The sequence below is a fragment of the Neopelma chrysocephalum genome, unplaced genomic scaffold, assembly GCF_003984885.1.
Source record: "Neopelma chrysocephalum unplaced genomic scaffold, ASM398488v2 Primary Assembly neopelma1_97222, whole genome shotgun sequence".
Taxonomy (NCBI): Eukaryota; Metazoa; Chordata; class Aves; order Passeriformes; family Pipridae; genus Neopelma; species Neopelma chrysocephalum.
The window spans coordinates 1,117,285-1,137,453 of record NW_020925863.1 but is presented as its reverse complement, the minus strand read 5'-3'; the positions used below and the strand labels follow the sequence as shown (position 1 = coordinate 1,137,453).

At 39.4% G+C, this 20,169-nt stretch overlaps 1 protein-coding gene across 5 annotated transcripts in view; it reads right to left on the bottom strand.

Annotated features, from left to right (window-relative positions):
* Window positions 1-14,604: 14,604 nt before the first annotated feature.
* Window positions 14,605-20,169, bottom strand: part of NR5A2 (nuclear receptor subfamily 5 group A member 2) — an 88,423-nt gene continuing 82,858 nt past the window's right edge. For all 5 annotated transcript variants that reach the window (XM_027671805.1, XM_027671801.1, XM_027671804.1 and 2 more), the window contains one exon: window positions 14,605-18,095. In XM_027671805.1, coding sequence (XP_027527606.1) covers window positions 17,848-18,095 — 248 coding nt within the window. In that variant the 3' untranslated portion in view covers window positions 14,605-17,847. The remainder of the gene's footprint in view (window positions 18,096-20,169) is intronic.

Below are 20,169 nucleotides of genomic sequence, written 5' to 3'. Positions count from 1 at the left end.
AAATATGTTTTCATATAATTTTAATTTATCCAGTGTGTAAGCCAGGCTCTAGATCCTTGCATAATATCTGCTGCTCCTAAGACACTGTGATTTGTTAGTACCTCAGCATCTGATCTCTTCCACATTTCCTTCACACAGATGTGTCTTGGTGATGTTTCCATTAGTATTTATTCTGATAGAGAGTATTTATTCTGATAGAGAGTATTTATTTCAAGATTAGGACCTGGAGATGCTTAGCAGGTTTCAAAATTCAGCACACCAGAGGGAGTGATCTTTTAGGTATGTCAGCAAGCCAAGGTGGCTAACCAGGCAAAAAGCATCTTGTGAGCTGAGAATGGACACAGAAAAGGGGTATGGAGAACAGGACTCTGTTGCCCACTGGTGGGTGGACAGCACAGGTCTTGACTGCAGTCTCCTGTCTTTGCTGCAACTCTGCTCTCAGGTGTAGCTGGAAGGGCAGGGTCCTATGGATGCATACCAAATACTGGACAAGGTAGGATGTAAAACTAGTTTATTTTCCATTTCTATTCTGCAATTCCGAAATTAGTCTGAAAATTTCCTGAAAGTCACTTGGGTTGGATAGGTTTTGTTTGTTGTTTTTTTCCCCCTCACTTTAACTGTTAAGGGTGGGATTCACCCAGGTGAAATATTTTGGGACCTACTGGCAAAACTGTATACATGTGAAACTGCTTTTTTTTCAGGTCTGTTATACGGCAAGTGATTTTAGACATGAGCAAAGTTATTTTTATGAGGCCTTTCCCATCCTTTGAAAATTAAGCACCCTTTTGGTTTTCTTGACTACATTTTCTTATTAATCTCTTACTCTGCTGATGTGTGCTACTTTGTTCCTTCTCTACAACGACTTGTGACTTTTCAAATGTGTTTGAGCAGCATTTACCCCCCCACACTACCAATTTTATGACTACTTATGCTTTATGCTTCTGAAGGATTCAGCACTGTGGGAAAATATATAGAATGCTGAGTAGAAAAGCAGTAGAAGAATATTAATGTATTAAAATGAAGGGGAAAAAAATTGAATCCAGACTCACATTTGCCTGCAAATTATTTGAATGTGTACAAATGTAATTTAATAGAAAGTAACTTAACTGTAGCTTAGTATGATGTGCTTTATCCTGCATGCAAACAGTAAGAAACGTGGTATGTTAAGCAGGGAAAACAGTGTTTCTTAGGTTACATTAGACCATTGGAAAACAGTAATGTAGGGAGTCTTAGAGATAAAAACAGAAAAAACAAGTTGGCCTTCATAAAATTGGCTTATTTACATATAAATGGAAAAAAAGGGGTGCAGTTAACTCCAGCTACTGAGGAAACTTCTGTCAGAGGCCTCTGCCTTACCTCCTTGTCTCCTGTTTGTCTTCTCTGCCCTCCCTTTGTCCCCCTCCCTCCTCAGCAGTTCTTGCTCCCCTTGCATTGTCTCAGTTCTGCTCAGCTGCCCATGGAGGTGGATCCTAATGCCAGCACGTGACTTCCACGAGGCTGTTTGAAGGTGGAGGCACTCCAGGGCTACAGGTTGAGGACTGTCAACACCAGCAACGTTGGGCTCTTACCATTTTCACAGCGCCTTTGGCCCAGTATAACCTCCACTGCCCTGAGCAGGGACAAAGGACACCCAGAGAGGCTGCAAGAGATCCCAGCACCACCAGCACACACCACACACATAGTGGGAACGACCAGAGAGTTGTCAAGGAGCAGTGACCTGTGTGCCAAACTTAGCCACCTCTCAACAGCAGGAGCTACAGGAGCACGGAGAGCCTGGACTTTATGGAAAGCAGTCTGTATGTAGAAATAGGCTGTGTCTTCTCTGGTGGGAGAAATGTGCTGCCTTGGACGTGTCACGGTATTGAGCAGGGGGGAAGGTCCCTGAGGAGGGGCCTTGGCTCAGCCATGGGGATGCTCATGGGAACTTCAGCCAAGCGCTTTAAAATTAAATGTATGCTTGTTTCCTGTCTAGGAAGAGCTGTGCCCTTAGGAAATGGGCAGTGCTTTGATCGCAGAGGGCTGGTGTCTAAGCTAACTTCTCTGGTGCCAGAAAAGGAGGAGCCCAACGAGCGTGGGGCTGAGGAAAGGGAATGCAGCTGAAGGATTTGTATATCTTACTATTGTTTTCAGCAATAATTGTGTTTGAAGTACTTTAGTGAAATCAATGAAAAATGTATGAATAAATAATAGGAGGAAAGATTTACATTTTGGTCATAAAAATAATTTTGGATTAAGCTTTGAAGCTTTCACCTTTGTATGTTAGGCTCCGTAGCCACAAAGAACTACTAAGTAGCCATCATTAATTTTTATTTCCCTTTTACCATGCAATTTTCACTGTCAGTTGTTTGTCAGGGTATGGGGCACTAGTCTGTGAAGTGATGGGCACCTTTCCTCATTCAACCCCTGTGCAGAATTCCCTTCTGCCACCAGGCTTTGAGCCTGGGTGACAGATGCTCTTGGGCTTCTGCTATGCTGCCTCCTGTGACAGTCTCGAAGTCTTGCAAGGTCTGTTAGGAGAGAGGGAGAAAAAAAGGGTCTGTTTGTCCTGAAAACAGAGGCAAGCAAATATCAAAATACCTGAAAGCTTTCAAGACTTTATCTGAAAGAGGGAGGTTCAGATACAGCGTTCACAGTTACTGATGTTTCTAAGAGCTCCCTACTCATGCTCTGGTTTCTGCTTTGTTTATGCTAGAGAAGTGACAGCAACAGAGAGTCACGGGTCTGAAATTTGCCTTTGTGGATGTTGCTTGGGTTTAGTTTTTCTAAAAGACTTTTGAGGAAGGTACTTTCTTGTAATTTCCCCTCAGCTGATTTTTATTTGTGAGGAATTTTTTTCTTTTCCCTCTTCCCCCCCTCTCCCACCCCCCCTTTCTGTTTGTTTCCAGATTATAATTCTGTTTTTTCTTTTCTGTCTTTATTTTGGTGCCGGTACTTTATTTTAAATTTCTGTAATTTCTCTCCTGTTATATTCCAGTGGGTATGCTGGTTTTGACCTTTGAACTTAAGTAAAATATCCCTTCCCAAAACACACTACCTTCATAACCAGATTTACTTTGTAGATATATAGACTCACTGATTTTTGGTGTACTTTTGGCAATCATGCAAGTAAACAGCTAGAGGAGACCTAGACATTCTGTGTGAACAGGGGAATGCAACTGTGTTATATCAGAGAAATTAAAGAGGGATTGATTTGTACCAATGTTACCAATATTGCCAGGTGATTGTTACCGTCTACACCAACTAAAGCCTCATAATATCAAGAAAAGACGTGATATTGACAAACAGTTGAAGTTTTTCTTAAAGGATTTGAAACAGGTGGAAGTCCTCTCTTTTTAAGAGGTTTTCCCCCTCACCTTTCTGTAAATAATCTCTACTAATAATTTAACTCATAGCTTACTAGTATGGTCTACGTTCTATATCATGAAATGAGTAACTAGAAAGATTAAATTTTCATTTTGTTAAGTTTCTCCATGGGTTGCCAGCAGAGGAGAGAGATTGCTGGGTAGTGTGTCAGTAATACCATGAGTACACATCTGACTGTTTTGGTGGATTACTTGATGTGTCACTTCAAATGTAAGCAGAGTATTTAAAATTAGGGAAATTTTTTGAAATTAATTCCATCTCTTCTCTAGCAATCCTTTTTGAGGAAGGTTGTCTGTAAGAAACCTTTCATTTTACATTTTTGCTGGCAGTTTTAAGGAGGAGTCGGTTGTGTGCAGCATTTCAGTGTGACTGCAGGGGGATGATGCCCTTGCACTGTGTGCAGGGGCTCAAGGCAGAAAGCAGGGAGCATCAGCACTCCCCTTCTCCCCAGCTATGTGTACCCTGGCACAATAATCCATGCAGTGGATTAAGGTGTATTAGTTAGTGGACTGTGAAATAGCTTCTTAGGTATATTAATATTTTTCAATATATAACTACAGCCTTCTATCCCCAGTGAACACTTATTTCTAAGTAATTTTAAAAAACAAAACAAAACAACAAAAAACCCCACCCAAACTCATGTAATGTAAATTAGTTGGAAAAAAACACAAAACTTATATTGAGAGCCTTCTGGCTGTTGCTATGTTTTGGAGTAATACATTGTCCGAGATACGGCACTGCTATGATGTATTAAACTAATATATCATAAGAGTGTCATAGCTTTGATGATGTATTAATGTAATACATCGTTAAGGTGCCATAGCTCTTATGATGCATTACTCAAAACATTACCAACTGGTTGGGTTAGCACACTAACATCTGTGTGTATGAAGTAGTCTTTCTATATTAAAACTACTGTGCAACTTGAAAAAAATCTTGCATGTATAAGAACAACTCAGGAAGATCTGAAAGTCAGGGGCTCCTGAAGAGATGGTTGAGCTGGATGGGACCAAAGCTGAGGTCGGAGTTGTGTGCTTGCAAAATCTCTGTCTGAATGTACAGAAAACACGAGGAGGGGAGGAGAAACTGCCTTTATTGGAGCCAATGACAAGTTTTCATTCCCTTTCAAGGAGTACAGTGATATGTTCTTTACTACATGAACAAGTTCAGCATTTTTCAGAAATGTCTTGACACAGGTTTTTTTCCAGTTTTTTTATTTGCTATCATATTTTCTGGGAAAATTAGGTTGAATAGATTTATGCTGACATAAAAGCTCTTTTTGCCTTAGCTTTTATTCATCAAATTTTGTTGTATGTGTTAGCTATTTCTTTCAGAAAGAAAAGTAAGGTAAGTTCTGGGAAGCAGTGATCATCTTTAAACAAGGTTTGTTTTTACCATTTCCAGACATACTCAGTTTTGGACAAGCTTTGTAGAAGCTTTCTGATGCAAACTGATAAATCCCCCTCACTCTGAACTTGATATGAAACTTGAATAAAAGGTATTACAATGCACATTAAATACTGATGATAAACAGTTATCTCCTTGTTTTCCAACAAAAAGACTTAATGTGTTAAGTGTGTGTTTATCCTTGTGAACTTTCTATTTCTTGCCTTCTTTAAATGCCCTGCATTTTCGTGTTATGGATGTTATTGACTGTGTGTATGTCCTTGAACAGAAAATACTTGCTACCCAGTTTTACTGAAAATTCAGCTCACAATTGTGTTGGTCTTGCAATGGTATATATTTGCTAAATTTAAATACTTCTGTTTAATGTAATGAATCTCTTGGCTGATTTTTTTTTTCCCATTTATAGAGCTGGGTGAAAGGTTTGCCCATTACTGATTTTTTTTTTATTTTTCCTCTGCCGTTTAGAAAGAGAAGGATATGGAGCCAGATGCAAAATACCATTCTTTGCTGAACCTACACAGAGGGAAGCATGAAAACATTTGCAGGTACTGAAAAACAACTTTTCCAGTATAAATTGCTCTTTTGTTCTTTATGAAGAGAACATAAAATATCCAGTAAAGAAAGTTGCATTTCTCAGGTTTCACTCCACACAATATTTGCATAACTTTACTCACTGTTTTACATCACAGTATCTTGAACGTTAGATGGCACTGGTATTGTTAGTGTATGTGGGGAGGAGATGGAGGATGCTTAAACCTCCTCCCTCCAATGGCCCCCATCTTCCTTCCTGCCATTCAAGCAGCCCAACCAGACAAGAAACTCCTCAAGTTCTCAGAGTTAGGACTATACCAAGTGCTGAATTTTCAGGTAGTCTTCACTAATTGCTGCACAGTCACCGCAGAAATTACCCAACCTACGCAGCAGATTCCTACTACTGGGCAGTTTTAAATTGGCTGTGCAGGGCTGAGATTGCACCTGCAGCAACCCCAGACATCCCCCGTGGGAGGCACCAGTGCATGGACTTGCCAGCTACTGTTATGCATTCACAGTGCTTAGTAGACTGCATTTTGTTTGTTTGCTTTTTTTTTCTTTTTTTGTTTCTTTTTATTTTGATAATCTCTGTAATAGTTATTACAATGGTTAATTTCTTCTGATCCTGTCACCACTCTTGCTTATAGCAATCACCAGAAATTATTACGTTACTGAGTATTCTAGGCATCTCTCATAAGAAGCAGCAGCTATAGTTGGCATTACCAACTAGGGATGTTAAAACAGATATGCTTACATAAGTTTGTATCCTTTTCAGGCCAAAAGAACAGTGTTTTACAGCATGAAATCTGATATTAGAAAGTCATGTTGCTGTCCTTTATTAGTGCTGGTATGACCTTGACTTTGTATAACATGTTATTATAGGCTTATTTATGAAAGCCTAGATGGAGAGCTTGAAGAAAATCTTGGTAAGTTGGTTGTGAGAAATAATTTCTAAAAAAAAAATATGATGAAGAAAGTTATATTTAAGATATATTTTTATTTTTTTTATTTTAATCCATTGATATTTTTGAAATTGGGATTCCAGTAGTATGTTCCAACCTCAAGATTAGAACTGTGCTCTGGCTGGTATATGAGCTTCATGTCCCTCCTCCATTTGCTGATTTTCAACCTCTCTGAACACAAAACCACTCATACCTAAGGCAAGGTCATAAAAAAACTCATGGAAATGGTTTGACATTACATGTTGCTTTTTACTCTTAACATACTTCCTGTGTGGCACCAGCCAGAGCTGGAACATGAGCACAGTGTTCTCAATGTTTGAAATGCGCTATTGTGAAGAGCTGTAAGAGCTGTGCTCATTGCTTTACCCTTTACTAAATCATATGGCATCAGTCACAGGTTGATCCAGTCGATATGGGTGTGTTTGAAATGTCAAGTGTCCTTCTCAAACAGAGGTTCCTCTTTGAGGAAGCTGTGAATGTGAAGCAAGTGAGGACCCTCCCCAGGAGTTTTGTATTTTAATCTGTCACCTACAGTTTAGTTCACCAGTAAACCTTTCATAGAGTCAAAAAAGAAGGGGCACTCATTCTTACCTGTATTTGAACTAGGAGGTCCAAAGCAGAATTTTCTTAGGGATACATTTCCAGATTTGTCTCCTTTCTTCAAGGAAAGTTGGAAGCTGTGTTCCAGGTCACTGTCCCCTCTTCTACAGATGGATTTAGTTACTACATTGTCAACACATTTGCTTTAATACCGTAAAATAATCCATTACTTCTCACTCTGATTTCACAGGCTTAATGTTTCGAAAATATTTGCTGTGTGGTGACTTCCTTCCCCCCTGTGGGGAAGGATAGCTGGGCTCAGTCCTGCTCCTCTCTCTGTGCAAGCACCGGCAAAGCATAGCCCCTTGTCCTGAGGAGACATTTCAAAGCAGAGGAGGTGACAGGGGGAAGACTCCTGGTGGCCTCTGTGACTACTGTCTTGGAGGTGTACCTGTAGTAATGAAGTAGCTTAGTAATAGTAGTGAAGCACAAACTTCTAGTAACTTTACAGGAGATACCATCTTGCTTTTGGAAATGGTACAGTTCAATGCATTTGTCTGGCCCCATTGTAACGTTGCAAAGGATTTGGAGAGTGAATTCTTAAAAGTCACTGAAACTCTCAGAACTTTCATCATAATGCTATGATGATGGGTCTCACAAGTTTTGTAATGTAATTTATTAATGTCAGTGCTGATTATGCATGCAAATGACCTAAATATTGTTGCTGGTTGTGATCTTCCTGAAAAGGTCTTAAGTTACTGTGTGCATTAATAGCAACTGCCATGTATTCCTCTTTGAAAAGGGATGCTAGTCTTGGAAATCAAAATAATTTTTTTATCTATTAGCTTCACAAGAAGTTCCTTATAACTATAACCACTGACCCAATGAGCCAAGTACCTCCATCAAATGTTTCACTTAATGATGTCTTTTATTGCAGTTCAGTGACCCAATTGACTGAGTAGCTGCATGGTGAGGCTAAGTGCCTCTGAAACCTCAGCAGTAAAACCTTTTGTACATCAAGTGCTGTGAAAATGTTCTCCCATGACTTAAGTAGGCATTTTTTTAGTCTAGTTTAGAAGAAATTACATAGTAGCAATAAAAAAAATCAAGAGAATTGGTGGGCATCAACCTACAAGTAATAATCAAAGATGATTGTGGTCGAGAGTGGTTTTACAGTGTGTTGATACTATCAAGCACATCTCTGTGATCAGAACTTCAACAGCAAACACAGAATGAGACCCATTCCTAATCATGCAGTCCTCCCTCCTGGCTTTTGCAGAAAAATGTACCCTTGCGTGGATTAGCTTGTGGAGTTCACATTTTGAAGTGTGTCAGTGAACAGAAACCAAATAAACCATGTTATGTGAATGGGCTGTGGAAATAAACTTCTGTGTAATAATGTGAATTGGTTGCTCAGAGTCATTCTCTGCTTGTTGGTTTGCTCTAATTGGAATTAATTACTTTTGGCCTTGCATGGCTTCTCATAAAGTTTTGCCTTTAAACTTTTCCACTCTTACTGATCTGTGCCACAGGTGTGCTAACCACCTTTTAGCAGCTTGGCCTGTAAAAGCAGAAAGATTTCCATCAGCGATGTCTTGTTGGTTGTACCCATTGTACGCTTGCCACGTAAGTGTGGCTTGTAAATGAACCTGGGCTGGGGCACAGAGATCCTTTTGTAGTTTCCGAGGTACAGGGTGCCTAGGGGAATGAGGCATGGCAAAGGTCCGAAACTCAAGGGTTTTATTTCAGGGGAAGTTTAGATCCTTTAAGATCAGTTTTGTAACGCAAGCTCAGTTTCTTGGAAAAGCCCCCGCTTAGTTTTACGTTAATAAAAGATGTGTATTTGGCTTCATGTCAGAAACAGGAATTCAGAGAGTTTGAAAAACCTTTGAAGACTTGTTACAGCTGTAATTGGTGTGTTTTGTCTTGGGTGGAGAATTTGAAAGGTTTATTTCGAGAATATACACTCTTAAGGGCAGGAACTGTTACTCATCTGTGTTTGGAAAGCAGCACCAACACAATCTGGATAACAATAATACTACAGAAGGTTGATAGAACAATTAAAGAGTGGAAATAATGACCTAAGGGAGGAACACTTAACTTAGCACGCCGACGACTGCATATTGTGTGCTTGGAGAAATCTGAGGGGAGAGAGAGAGAGAGACTAATACTCTCAGAAGAAACATGTTGAAATCTCTGCTTACATTTCATAGAAATTATATCAAATAACTTGAAGAAAAATCCTTTGAAACGGAAAGAGGGAATTTGTCCTCATTTGTGTTTTCTCCTGGGAGAGCTTGCCTTGTTCTTTGGTTCTGTCTCTTTCCTTCCTAAGTACCTTGGGACAGGGGGAGTCTGTCAATAAAACACCATCTCCAAAGCCCCACGTTATTTGTGAATGTCAGGAGATGCACACAAAAGCTGCCAATCTCCCAAGGCTGCCCTTCCAGAGCAACCTGGGTGCTCTCAAGCCAGCCACTCTCCCTCCAGTCCAGGGTGGATACCCCAGGACATCACATCCTGACACTACTCATCAGCTGTTTTTTGGGTTTATTACAGGTTTTAAATGTTATTGTGATGGTCATGTTTCTGGAACAGCACAGGATGTAGGTCAGCCTTGGCTCTGTGATACAGGTGGAAGATCAAGGCAGCACATCCTGGGGATTTTCTGAGATTACAGGGGAGTTTGTGACTGAAGAGAATTAGGGATTCCCAGGCTATCTGCTCTGGATCTCCAAGAACCAACTCTCAAACAAGCTGAACTACACATCTGAGCCTCAAATACCTCATGACTGACAGACTTATTGAAATAGAAGAGAATTTTCTCTTTCTCTCTCATCTATCTATGTTTTTGTAAATAAAAAAGGAAGAGAATTTTTACTTTTACATATATCTTCTGAGACATGTCAAGTATGTCTGTGTACACACTTCTTTCTAAAATAGTTATTTAAACCACAAACAAATTATCATTTTCTTCCTGGCTACATTAGTTTGTATTGTATTACAGCTTTCATGAGAAGGCATTAAAACAAAGCAGAACAACTACAAAGTAACTACCAGGAAGAAAACAAGGGTTTTCTAGTGTCTTTGGCTTCAATTTTATCACCCTGAAGTGATCATTTCCTTTCTGGAGCTTTTTTTCTTGTTTTGTGTATATTATTTCTGTGTGTAGTTGCTCACATGAAATCAACATCATAACAGTGCCAAAATGTAAATTTAAAAATTAAGTGAGAGGTAAGTTGGGGTGAAACTAATAGTATCAGTACAGTGATCCTTTAGTAAATCAATTAAAGTCTAAATATCTGAAAATATCTGAAAATATCTGTCATTAAAATTCTGTTATTTTCTTTGCAACTCCCACAGTCAATAAATGGACAATGATTCTGTGTTATTAATCACTTCCAGGTATATTAACAGGGGAGCACAGCAGATAATCTCTCTCAATCTCCCTCCTCTCTCCATTTCCAGGCTGGCAGCTGCTGACACCGATGTGCTGTGCCCTCACACCAGGAGCAGTCAGGCTGTGCAGGGCTCACTTGCAGTGAGTGCCCTGTTACCTCCTTGGAGTTGTTGTTCCATCCTGAACAAAACATTACTGAGACATCATTGATGCTGCTCTGCTGGACTTTCTCAGGACTGGCACACCAGGTGAGGCACCAGCCAGTTTTTCTGACAGCAAGGAAAGGTGGCTCAAATATGTCACCACACAAAATACTGTGGGTTTTCTTTTTAGTTTTCTTTTTTCCCCCCTGCAGGATGCCCAAGAGGTAAAGTTGGGTCAAAGGTTGATAACTAAAAAAACCAAACAACAAACCCCAAAAAACAACAACAACAAAAGAAACAAAAAAAAAATAGAAAAATTTTATTGCCTCTGCTCTTTTTGGCAATGGCTGTTTTCTGGTTATGTTGAACAGTGCTAAGTATGTTGTTGGTGAAAAAAAGTCTGTCTTAAAATAATTTAATCCCAGCTCTGATGCCACTCCTCTGTTTAGATTCTACTATTAATATTTCTGTGCTGTTGTTGAACTAAAATTCTTGTATGTTTCCTACTTTCTCTCTGAAAACAATGTTTGGTAAGAATTGTTGATTATTATTTGGGTCCATGGAGCTGGTCAGTGCACTGATGGTGACCTTGTCTTACTTTTGGCTGGGGTTTCTTCAGCCTAGTGTGACCAGGCCCAGCAGTCACTTTCCTGTTTTGACATTTGTGGTCACTTTGCTGCTTCAGACATGTAGACAATACTATGTCCTTGACTTTTCCCACTCCCCAACATATAAGAGACTCCCCTGAAAATCCTTACATGTTGGCATGTTGGTAAAGTTGACTTACGAGTTTTGGTTTTGATACAAAGAAAAGGAAAATTAAAATAAACACGAGTAATGTGAATGGGGGTAGAGGGAACCTAGAGGGAACCTGAGTGGTACAAAGGAGTGGAAAGGCAACAGGAGGCTCACGTGAAGAACAAGGGCTCTCACTGGGAGTGCATGGGGAACATCAGCTGGGTTTTCAGTAATGCAAGTGAGCAGAGGAGGGATGCTGACATAAAGGAACAAAAATCATGAGATGTGCCCCAGCCCCCCTTCTCCTGGTCAGCACCTCCCTTAGCTTCAGCATCAGGTTCTGTATGCGAAGGCATGCAGGTTTTAGGGGGAGGTAGCAACTCCAAATCCAGATATTGTGGCAATCATAGGGCAGTGAAATATTTCAACTGAACTTGCACAGTGGAAAAACAATTTGACATAGTTTGTGAGGCAGCTGTAGTGTTTGATTTTAAATAAAAGCATACTCCAATAATAATCTTTTGTTTTCACAGCATGAGTTGAATGAATTGATTAAACATAATCAATTATTCTATGTCATATTTTTATCTGAAATTTATATACATTGTAAAGTAAAACTATGTTTATTAAATGAAAATTAAAACCAGTATCACTTACTGTGGCAGGTCCCTACAACACACACATGATAATTTATTCAGGCCTTGTTAATACTTCAAAGCAATGATAATAATCCAGCATATTTTGTTTAGGGTTTTTTCCTTTATATTAAAAGTGAACTAAGATTAAATATTTATGGAACATAAATATCCTTGTGTCTCCTCCGTGTCCACGTGCTTCCTTTTTATTTTACTTTCTTTCGGAGCTGGTCCTCCCCCATTATTACTTTTGCTTTCTACTGTAGTTTTTGGGCTGACCATAACAGACATTTCTTACTGTGGAATTCAAACATCGGCAGTCCTACAGACCTCCTCTTAACGTACCGTTGTGGTGTGCTGCTTTGGTATAGGAAGCAGAGCGCTTTGCAGAACTTCACTTCTTTGATACATGTTGGTTGAGATCAAGTTGTGAAGAGCAGGAGAGCTGCAGTGATGTAGTGCAAGGTATAAACACCGAGGTATTGATTCGAAAGGCCTGCCTCACTTTTCTGCTATTCTGCACCAAACTTCTGCTTACATCAGTGGAAGGACACCACTGTGAAACAGGAACCGAGTCATGCAGATGATTGAAGCTCGGTGTCCCCCAGGGAGCAGTGCCTCATAAAATATTTGATATAGGAACAGAAATGCTGGATGTTCGAGCATGTTTTAGGAATTCCCATAGGTGGCACGTGGCGTGTGTGCACGTGTATGTAGGCGTGCCAGCAGCTGCTGAATGGCCATCAGCAGTTTCTGTTGTACAAACAGTAGTTTGCTTGGGGTCCTTCCCACAAACACGCTTTATTCCCTCTGCTGCAGAGTCCCTGTTTTCCTATATAATTGCAAGTGACAGCCTGGATTGGTAGTATCCAGCAAATGCTCAGCAGCATCACTCGCAGGGTGATTGATGTGAATGCCGCACAGGGAGGCTCTGGCTCTGTGAAGGTTTGGGTTTGCAGCAGCATGATGAGTAATTGGTGTTACTGGAAGCAGACTGACATGCTGATCCCAGACTGAGAGGCATTTCACCCTTTTGTAGGTGATCCTGAAGCATAGGAAGAGCAAGATATGAATGGACAAAATTGTGACTCCAGAGCTGTTTGTTTTGACTTGTGTTTTATTAGTAACTAATGGTAAAACCTGTAGTCCTTACTGAGGCAGGGCTGCAGGGGGCTGAGCTTCTGTGAATACAGAAAGCATCAGGAGCCTGTGCTCCACCATCTTGCTTTACCTCGTGTCTGAATTATCCACTGGGGTGTGCACAGGACATACATTGCACAAGCTGCCATAAGCTTGATAGTTAATGTGGGACTTAAAGAAATTGCGGTGAATAGGAAACAGGAGTCAGGACCTTCCTGGAGCAACAGTAAAAACTCACCCGGTATTGCAAGTCCGAGCTTGCATGCCAGACTTCAAGACTGTTGGTAACATGGAGAGGATTTTGTTATGTAGAGGCACAAAACCAACAGGTTTGCAAAGCATGTTTCATGCAGAGAACCTCTGCCTGGTCCCATTTATGCGGGCCAGACCAGACTATAACCATCAAGTAATTTCTAATGCTGCTCTCTTTAGCTGAGATCCACTGACATCAGGGTAGGCATGGCTGTACTCCATCTGAGGGTCAGGTCACCTTTTGCCTTTATCTTTTAGTAAAGGGTTTTCTGTTGACAAGTTGCCTTGAAAAAATGAATCTCTTTTCTACAGACTCAAGTGCAACTGAATTTGCTTGACTGACACAGAAGTATCTGGGCTCATGCCAGCATCACAGAGTAATACAGATCTAGGATCTGATGCCCCTAAAAGTTTATCTGCAACCTTCTTAGTTCGCTGTTAGTTTAATGCTCTTTGTCTGTCATTCCAAATTCCAGCAGATGTACCTATATAGAATTTCCCTGGAAAAAACGAGCAACTGTATCAGAGGAAACCGAAATGTTGTTTGAATATTGCAATGTATCTAGACTATGGGCTTCAAATTAGGGGTTAATATAAAGTATTATTCAGTATTCCAGGAAATTGTCAAGATCACCAAGTATTGTACTGACTTGACCTGTGCTACATTGAACTCACTCTTTCCATGTTTCCAATAAAAACATACAGCAGAACTTGTTCCAGAACCAGTGTCAAGCTCAGTTAAAAATAAATCCCCTGACAGTTTAAACATGTAGTGCATATACTAAATATATTGCCCCAAAATATATCTCTTGTAAGGAAAACTATCTAAAATTTATCAACCCTGAAATCTCCCCCGAGGCTTATGCAAATCATGGTTTTCAACTATGATTTCTAAAAGTTAAAATAATCCTTCCTCACTTGTAAGCCACCTAATCCCCTGTGTTTTACTCTGTTTTTATTGCAACACTAAGCCCAGATTTGTTTCATTCAAGAGCAGGATTTGTAAATAACTAATTATAGCCCTGTTTTTTCCCCTTGAAGCATTAACATTTGGCACCTCAGCAGACAGCTCCGTCTAAACTATCAGACAGTTCAGGGGAAACAGTGGACTCAGTCTCAAAACAGTAGGGTACTGCTGACAAGCTCTCTTGGACCACTTCACCTCCTGCTCTCAGAACAGCAATCAGATGAGCCAGAGGGCAACTTTAGGAAAATATTTTTCTCTAGTAGCAGTAACATCTGTCTCCTTGGCAGCCTGTGCTGGCAGTTGTGTTGGAAGCTGTGGGTTTGCCCCTGGCCCTGCCATGTATTTACATTGCTGAGAGGTTATCCTGAGCTCTGCTGGATCCCGTTACCTGATTTTCTTTTGTTCTGTCATTTTCCCTCTCTGATGCTTTGGCTGCTTAACTCTTTATGGGTAAATGTAAAGTGAAGATTACTTGTGCAGTATGAGATCAAAGGCATTAATTTGAAAGTATTAAGTGGTAATTTTCTTTTTTATTAGAAATTCAGCTTTTCTGATCTGTTTTAGCTGTATTTATTTGGCTTCAGCCTAAGCAATTTCACCATTGCTGTCTGAGATTTTGAAGGTGCAGGTTTCTCTACACCTGTCTTCCACTTGCATCAAATTCTCTTTTGGTACTCTTATTTCTCTGCATTTTACTCTCCTCTTCTGAGTAACTGATTTTTGACTGGTGCTTCATTTCAGTGTAAAAATGTTATTATAAAGACAATTATAAAGTAATCAGCACGGGCATATCAATATTTATTGAAATACTGAAAAAAAATTCCATTGGTGATGAGAAACTCCTGGCAAGAACTGACATGACAATATGTATTTCACCGATACAGTAAGAGAACTTCAACTTCAACAAGTAACTCACTGCACATTCTAAGAGTTGCATGGATTTAAATCCAAGGCAGCTGCAGAACATCTGTAATACAAATAGTCAGACTTTACAGATTGTCTGTTTACAAACACAGAACAATTATAATAAACCAGCCAAAGCCAAACCCTTTGAATTTTAGTCTGCTTTTAGTAATAGATGCTGTAATCAATAAGGCAGTCAGAAAATGCCTGGTTACAAAGTAGTTAACAATTAACGTAAGCAGCGTTTTTTGGTGATTTGTTTTGTTTTGTTTGTGTACTTTGGACAATCTGATGGGATTCTTGGAACCAAAGAAATGGGCAAATATATGTTAGTTTATCTGAAATAGTTTCCATTAAACTGAATTGTTCTTTTCTTCTACATCCTTATTTTAATTCTTCTGTCCTGTATATAGATAAGGGTGCTGTGAATAGTTAGCAATATTTTTTTAAGCTTTTTTCTTAGTATTCAGTGAGATTCACTGTAGCATTTCAACAGGAAAAAAAAAAGAGAAAATACAGAATGCAAACACTTGAAAAGCAAATGCTTTGCTTTTCTTTCAAAAAGAATGCCCACACTCATCTTGTACATGTATTTCACAGCCACCATCAATAGCCTCCTGCACTGTACTGTTAATTTAGTTTGTTTGAGGGAGAATGCTGTTATTTAAATAATGCTTATGGCTGCCCTGTGGGATGACTGAGGGAGCTGGTGGTCTGTACGGAAGTACAGACGTGCTGCGATACAAGACAGGCACGTAGGAGTCGCAGACACAAGGCTTTGCTGTACTGGCACCCTATGCATGGACAGAATTTGAGAGTTGATTAATACAGGCAATTAAATTAGTGTGCTTTGTACTAATGCAGATGTAATAGCTGATGTCTTTGGTATACAATGTATGAACATTTAGACAAAAGTGAGAGAAATGCACCTTTTCAAGTTCACATGAAACAGAAAAAGATATAACTCACATAATTTACAACAGATTTAAATAAACTACATTTAGGATTATGAAGATTTACAGACATTTAATCAATTGAATGATTTTAATTTGTAAAGACCCTTCTGTGTCCCTGAACTATGTTCCACTAACTTGAAGACATGCTACAGTAAACACATATATTTGGCTTCTTCATTCTGGCTATATCTTATATAAAGATGAAACCAAAGAAAAATAAATTAGCATCATAATTGTCTACAGTGAAAACTATCATATACAATATAAATAAACTATTCAAAAGCCAGCAATCTTCATGAAAAAAATTAAAGTATTAGGATTTTATACAGTTTCTACAAGTGATTGTGCAGCCAATAATCTCAAAAATTAAAGTCAAAATGAAATACCCCTATTGATTTTAGTGTCTCACGACATACAGTAATTAAGTACTGGTAAAATAATTACCAATTTAAAAGAAATAATAAGGAAATCACTGCTCTGCAATTTTATCACAGTTTTTTCCCCACAGGACCTAAAGAATGTAAACACTATGCTTTTGCTAATGTTAGAGATTAATACTTTATTTTGAAATGTATGTTGATCTACACCTGCACAGTTACCTTTAAGGGTAAAGAAATAAGGCAAGACTTATAACTGTGGCACTACATGTTAATACTGATATCTTCATTTGGACAGAGAGAGAAGTGTTTGTTCTTTTCTAATATTTGTTCTGCAGCAGACTTTGGCCTACATAGACACAGCAGTATCACTCTTCTTTCTTTGCGTAAAATGTGTATTACCTAACTTGAAAAACAGAAGGTTTCATTAGATATTGTATGTTTGAGCTGAAATTTGGTTTCCTAATTTCTGGCAATTTTAAAGATCATTTCTTAATAAGCCCCATGGCATCACCAGGTTGTACAATTCATTTGTCACTTCTTTCATCCTGCAATGCATTTTTAAAAATTTTATCTTTAGTTTTTTAACATCAGTATTTGGTGTCCTAATTTCTAGTTTCTTGTCAAAACCACTATCGTTTGGGATGGCTAAAATATCTTCATTTCCTGTATTTGGAAACAGCCATGAATATACAGCGGAGCCATATTTTAGCCACTGCCCTGGTTAAGTGTGAAGTTGAATTGGCTCATTTATTTTGGAATATTTCTTTTGCTATTTAATAGCTAGCCAATAACAGTAGCAGAAGAGGGATACTGCCTGATAGAACAACATGAACACGTGACAAAACAAACTTCAGAACATAGTAAGAATGCCAAGCTAACTGGATAACAGACTCTTCATAGCAGTGGTCTGCAGGCCTGAGAGACTGACAGTCAACACCAGCCTCTGAGGATGCGGTGGCGACACTACACAGCACGTGGCCTAGGCCAGCTCTCTCTTACAGATTGTTGAATGGATGCCACATCATTTATCACAGAAGAAGTAAGTGTTGGGTCCTTGGAAGGATGACAAAAGATGCTACAGATGCAGTTTTGCATCTCTTATAACTGTTTTAGAAGTCCTGCTATACAGTGAAGGAATTTAGTGCACTTAAATTCCCCACTATCTTAGCTCGATGATACAGCTCAGTTTTTTTTCACCTAGGTTTCTTCATATTGGCCATCAGCAGATTTAAATATACAAGGATCATTCTGTCCTTTTTCATATCGACACTGGTGATAGTATCCACTTGGTAAGTTCACTTTACTCCAGTATAAAGTCCTATATAGATTCCTTTGGGGATGTGTAGCACATGATTCACAGTTTGCAATACAAATACCCTGATACATCACTTATTTACTATTAGTATTTGATTATTATACCATTTCGCAAAGTCTTAAAACCACGTTTTAATTAGTGTTGCTCGGAGCAGTTCAGAATATGTTTGGTGTTTTTTTTTTTTCCTTGAAAGCAGAAGCTCTAATGGGTATAATTTATGCTCTCTTTGCATGCAGCATTTCAATGAGAAGGTTATTACATGGCACATCCCCGTTCAGGTGTTTGTAATAGAGGTATTCTTCGGCCTGCATACTGATGGCCCGGATTTCTGGTAGTCGCAGGAGAAGCTGCCCAAATTTGTCTGTTTGCTGTGGGTAATTACACATCGTGTAGTCCAGCAGAGCAGCATTCACTTGTTCCTGAACGCCTTCCACAAGCTGGAAGTTCTCAAGATTTTTGACATCTGAATGATAATAGAAAAAAAGTAACAGTTCAGTTGCATTTTAATTCCTGTTTATGAAGGCAGTGTTTCACTAAATGGATTTATTTTTTTTTTGCCTCCTGACAAAAGCATACTTTACAAGCTGCTGAATATTCAGTGAACCTTTTGCCAACTTTCCTGGGAAAATGATCACAAAAGAGCTTTAGCGGAGTGTCTTGTTGAAATTCTGCATATACCTCAAATCAATTAGACACCAATGGAGTCTGAGCAAGGTCAGCTCTTTTCATAGCTTACAAAAAGAAAGGTTGAGGATTCCTAAAGTAGAAGACCATAATATATTGCTAGCAAATGAGTCCCAAGAGGAAGCCCTATCTTTAACCTAGTATGTTTCACAATTCATATAATTCTGTATTAATTTTTCTGACCCAAGGTGAAATCTGTGTCCAGGGTATGATGTAGTTAATTCTAATAAAAAGTGACAGCGTTCTTGTTTCTGTTTGACATTTTCTAAATGATTCTGAAAGCCTTTGACTTGTCTAGCCTATGTTAATGAACCATCTGGTACACTCCAGTGACTGCCAAAATAATCTTCCGTACTAAAAACTCTCTAAAATATATATTTCACTGACTAATGATCTTTATAAAATGAAATCATTGTCCTTTGGGTGGAATACCAGATAAGAATGGTGCCCTTTAACCTGAATATGGTTTCTGAAATCCAACACCGATTTTTTTTTTTTTTTTTGTATTGGACAGCGGGGCTTTTACATCAGCACGGCAGGTACAGTTTGTTCACTCTGCCTCTGTTTGATTATCTTCTGTTCCTATACAGCAAGTTCAAGCTCTGGAAACGCTGGTCAGAGATAAATGGCAGTACATTATCTCCTCAGCATTTGCTTCCTTGTGTAAAATCACTCCAGTGGCATTATTTTTGTCTGGAGAATGCAGAAGTTATTGTAAATCTTGCAAATTAGAGTGCTGCTATAACGCTGAAAGAGTCAACTGATCAAAGTGCACTTGCTGGGAGAACTTGTTTTGGTTGGTGCTTGATCATTTTTACCATCAGTAGAGTACCGTAACAGTTTCTTGTAATGCCAAAGCATGCTGCTACTGGGCATAATTATGCTGCTAATTCACTTTGAGTAAAGACAGATCTGTTCTATGGATGTTTCTGGAGCACAGGAGGTGGGGAGTTTGGCAGAATTTGGTTCATTGTAAATGCCAGCCTTTGATTGTAGGGGAAGTGAGTGTTTTCCTTTGCAAAACAGGAACACACGTTGATCCCCCAATCTATAAGGAGCCTGGGAGGCTGTGTAAACTGGGTCTCACTGCACCTTTTCCTAGAAGTACTTTCAACAGAGCAAATATTGGTTCCTGCACATAACTGTGGGCTGGAACATGAGGGAAATGGTTGGAGGAGGCAAACATTGTCTTTGGGACAAGAGGATAGGAAAGATGCCAAGGATTGCAGTGGCAGCCTGTGGCAGCACGCACAGCCTCCAGAGCCCGAGCTACAGGCTTTGAGCGGGAGCCCCTCTGGAATGTGCTGGCTGCCGGCTGCGCTTCAGGTTCCCTCTTGCACGAGCGGGGGCGAGTGTTTCCTGCTGTGGTTGTTACTGCCTGCCTCTTTCCTGTCCCAGTTTCACTGTGGAAATAAAGCAAGTGGCTCCAGGATTTGTGCTGCTTGTTTGGGAACTGTGGACACGACATCCACCTAAATTCTGCTAGCTGGCTTAAGGAACTCGCTAGTAATACTTAAATTATGTTGGCCGTCCAACAAGAATCGTCTGAACTTCGCATTATCCCGAGTGAAGAGAACTGGAAACTTCAAAGCTGCTATGCCTGGTCCCTTAGCTATTCAAACTCATTTATCCAAAGTCTTTTTGCCAGTGTCTCTGGAGATCTTTGGATAATCATGTTTTCATGTATTACACTGGACATTTTCTCACACAAAATATAGCTGCTTATTATTTTACATACCTACAGAAAACTCCCAAGGTATTTTGTAGCTAGGGTAACCTGGTTTAAAAATTGAGTGTTCTAAGCATATTTTTATAAAGTTAAGAAAGAAACAGTATCAACTACCACAATTAAT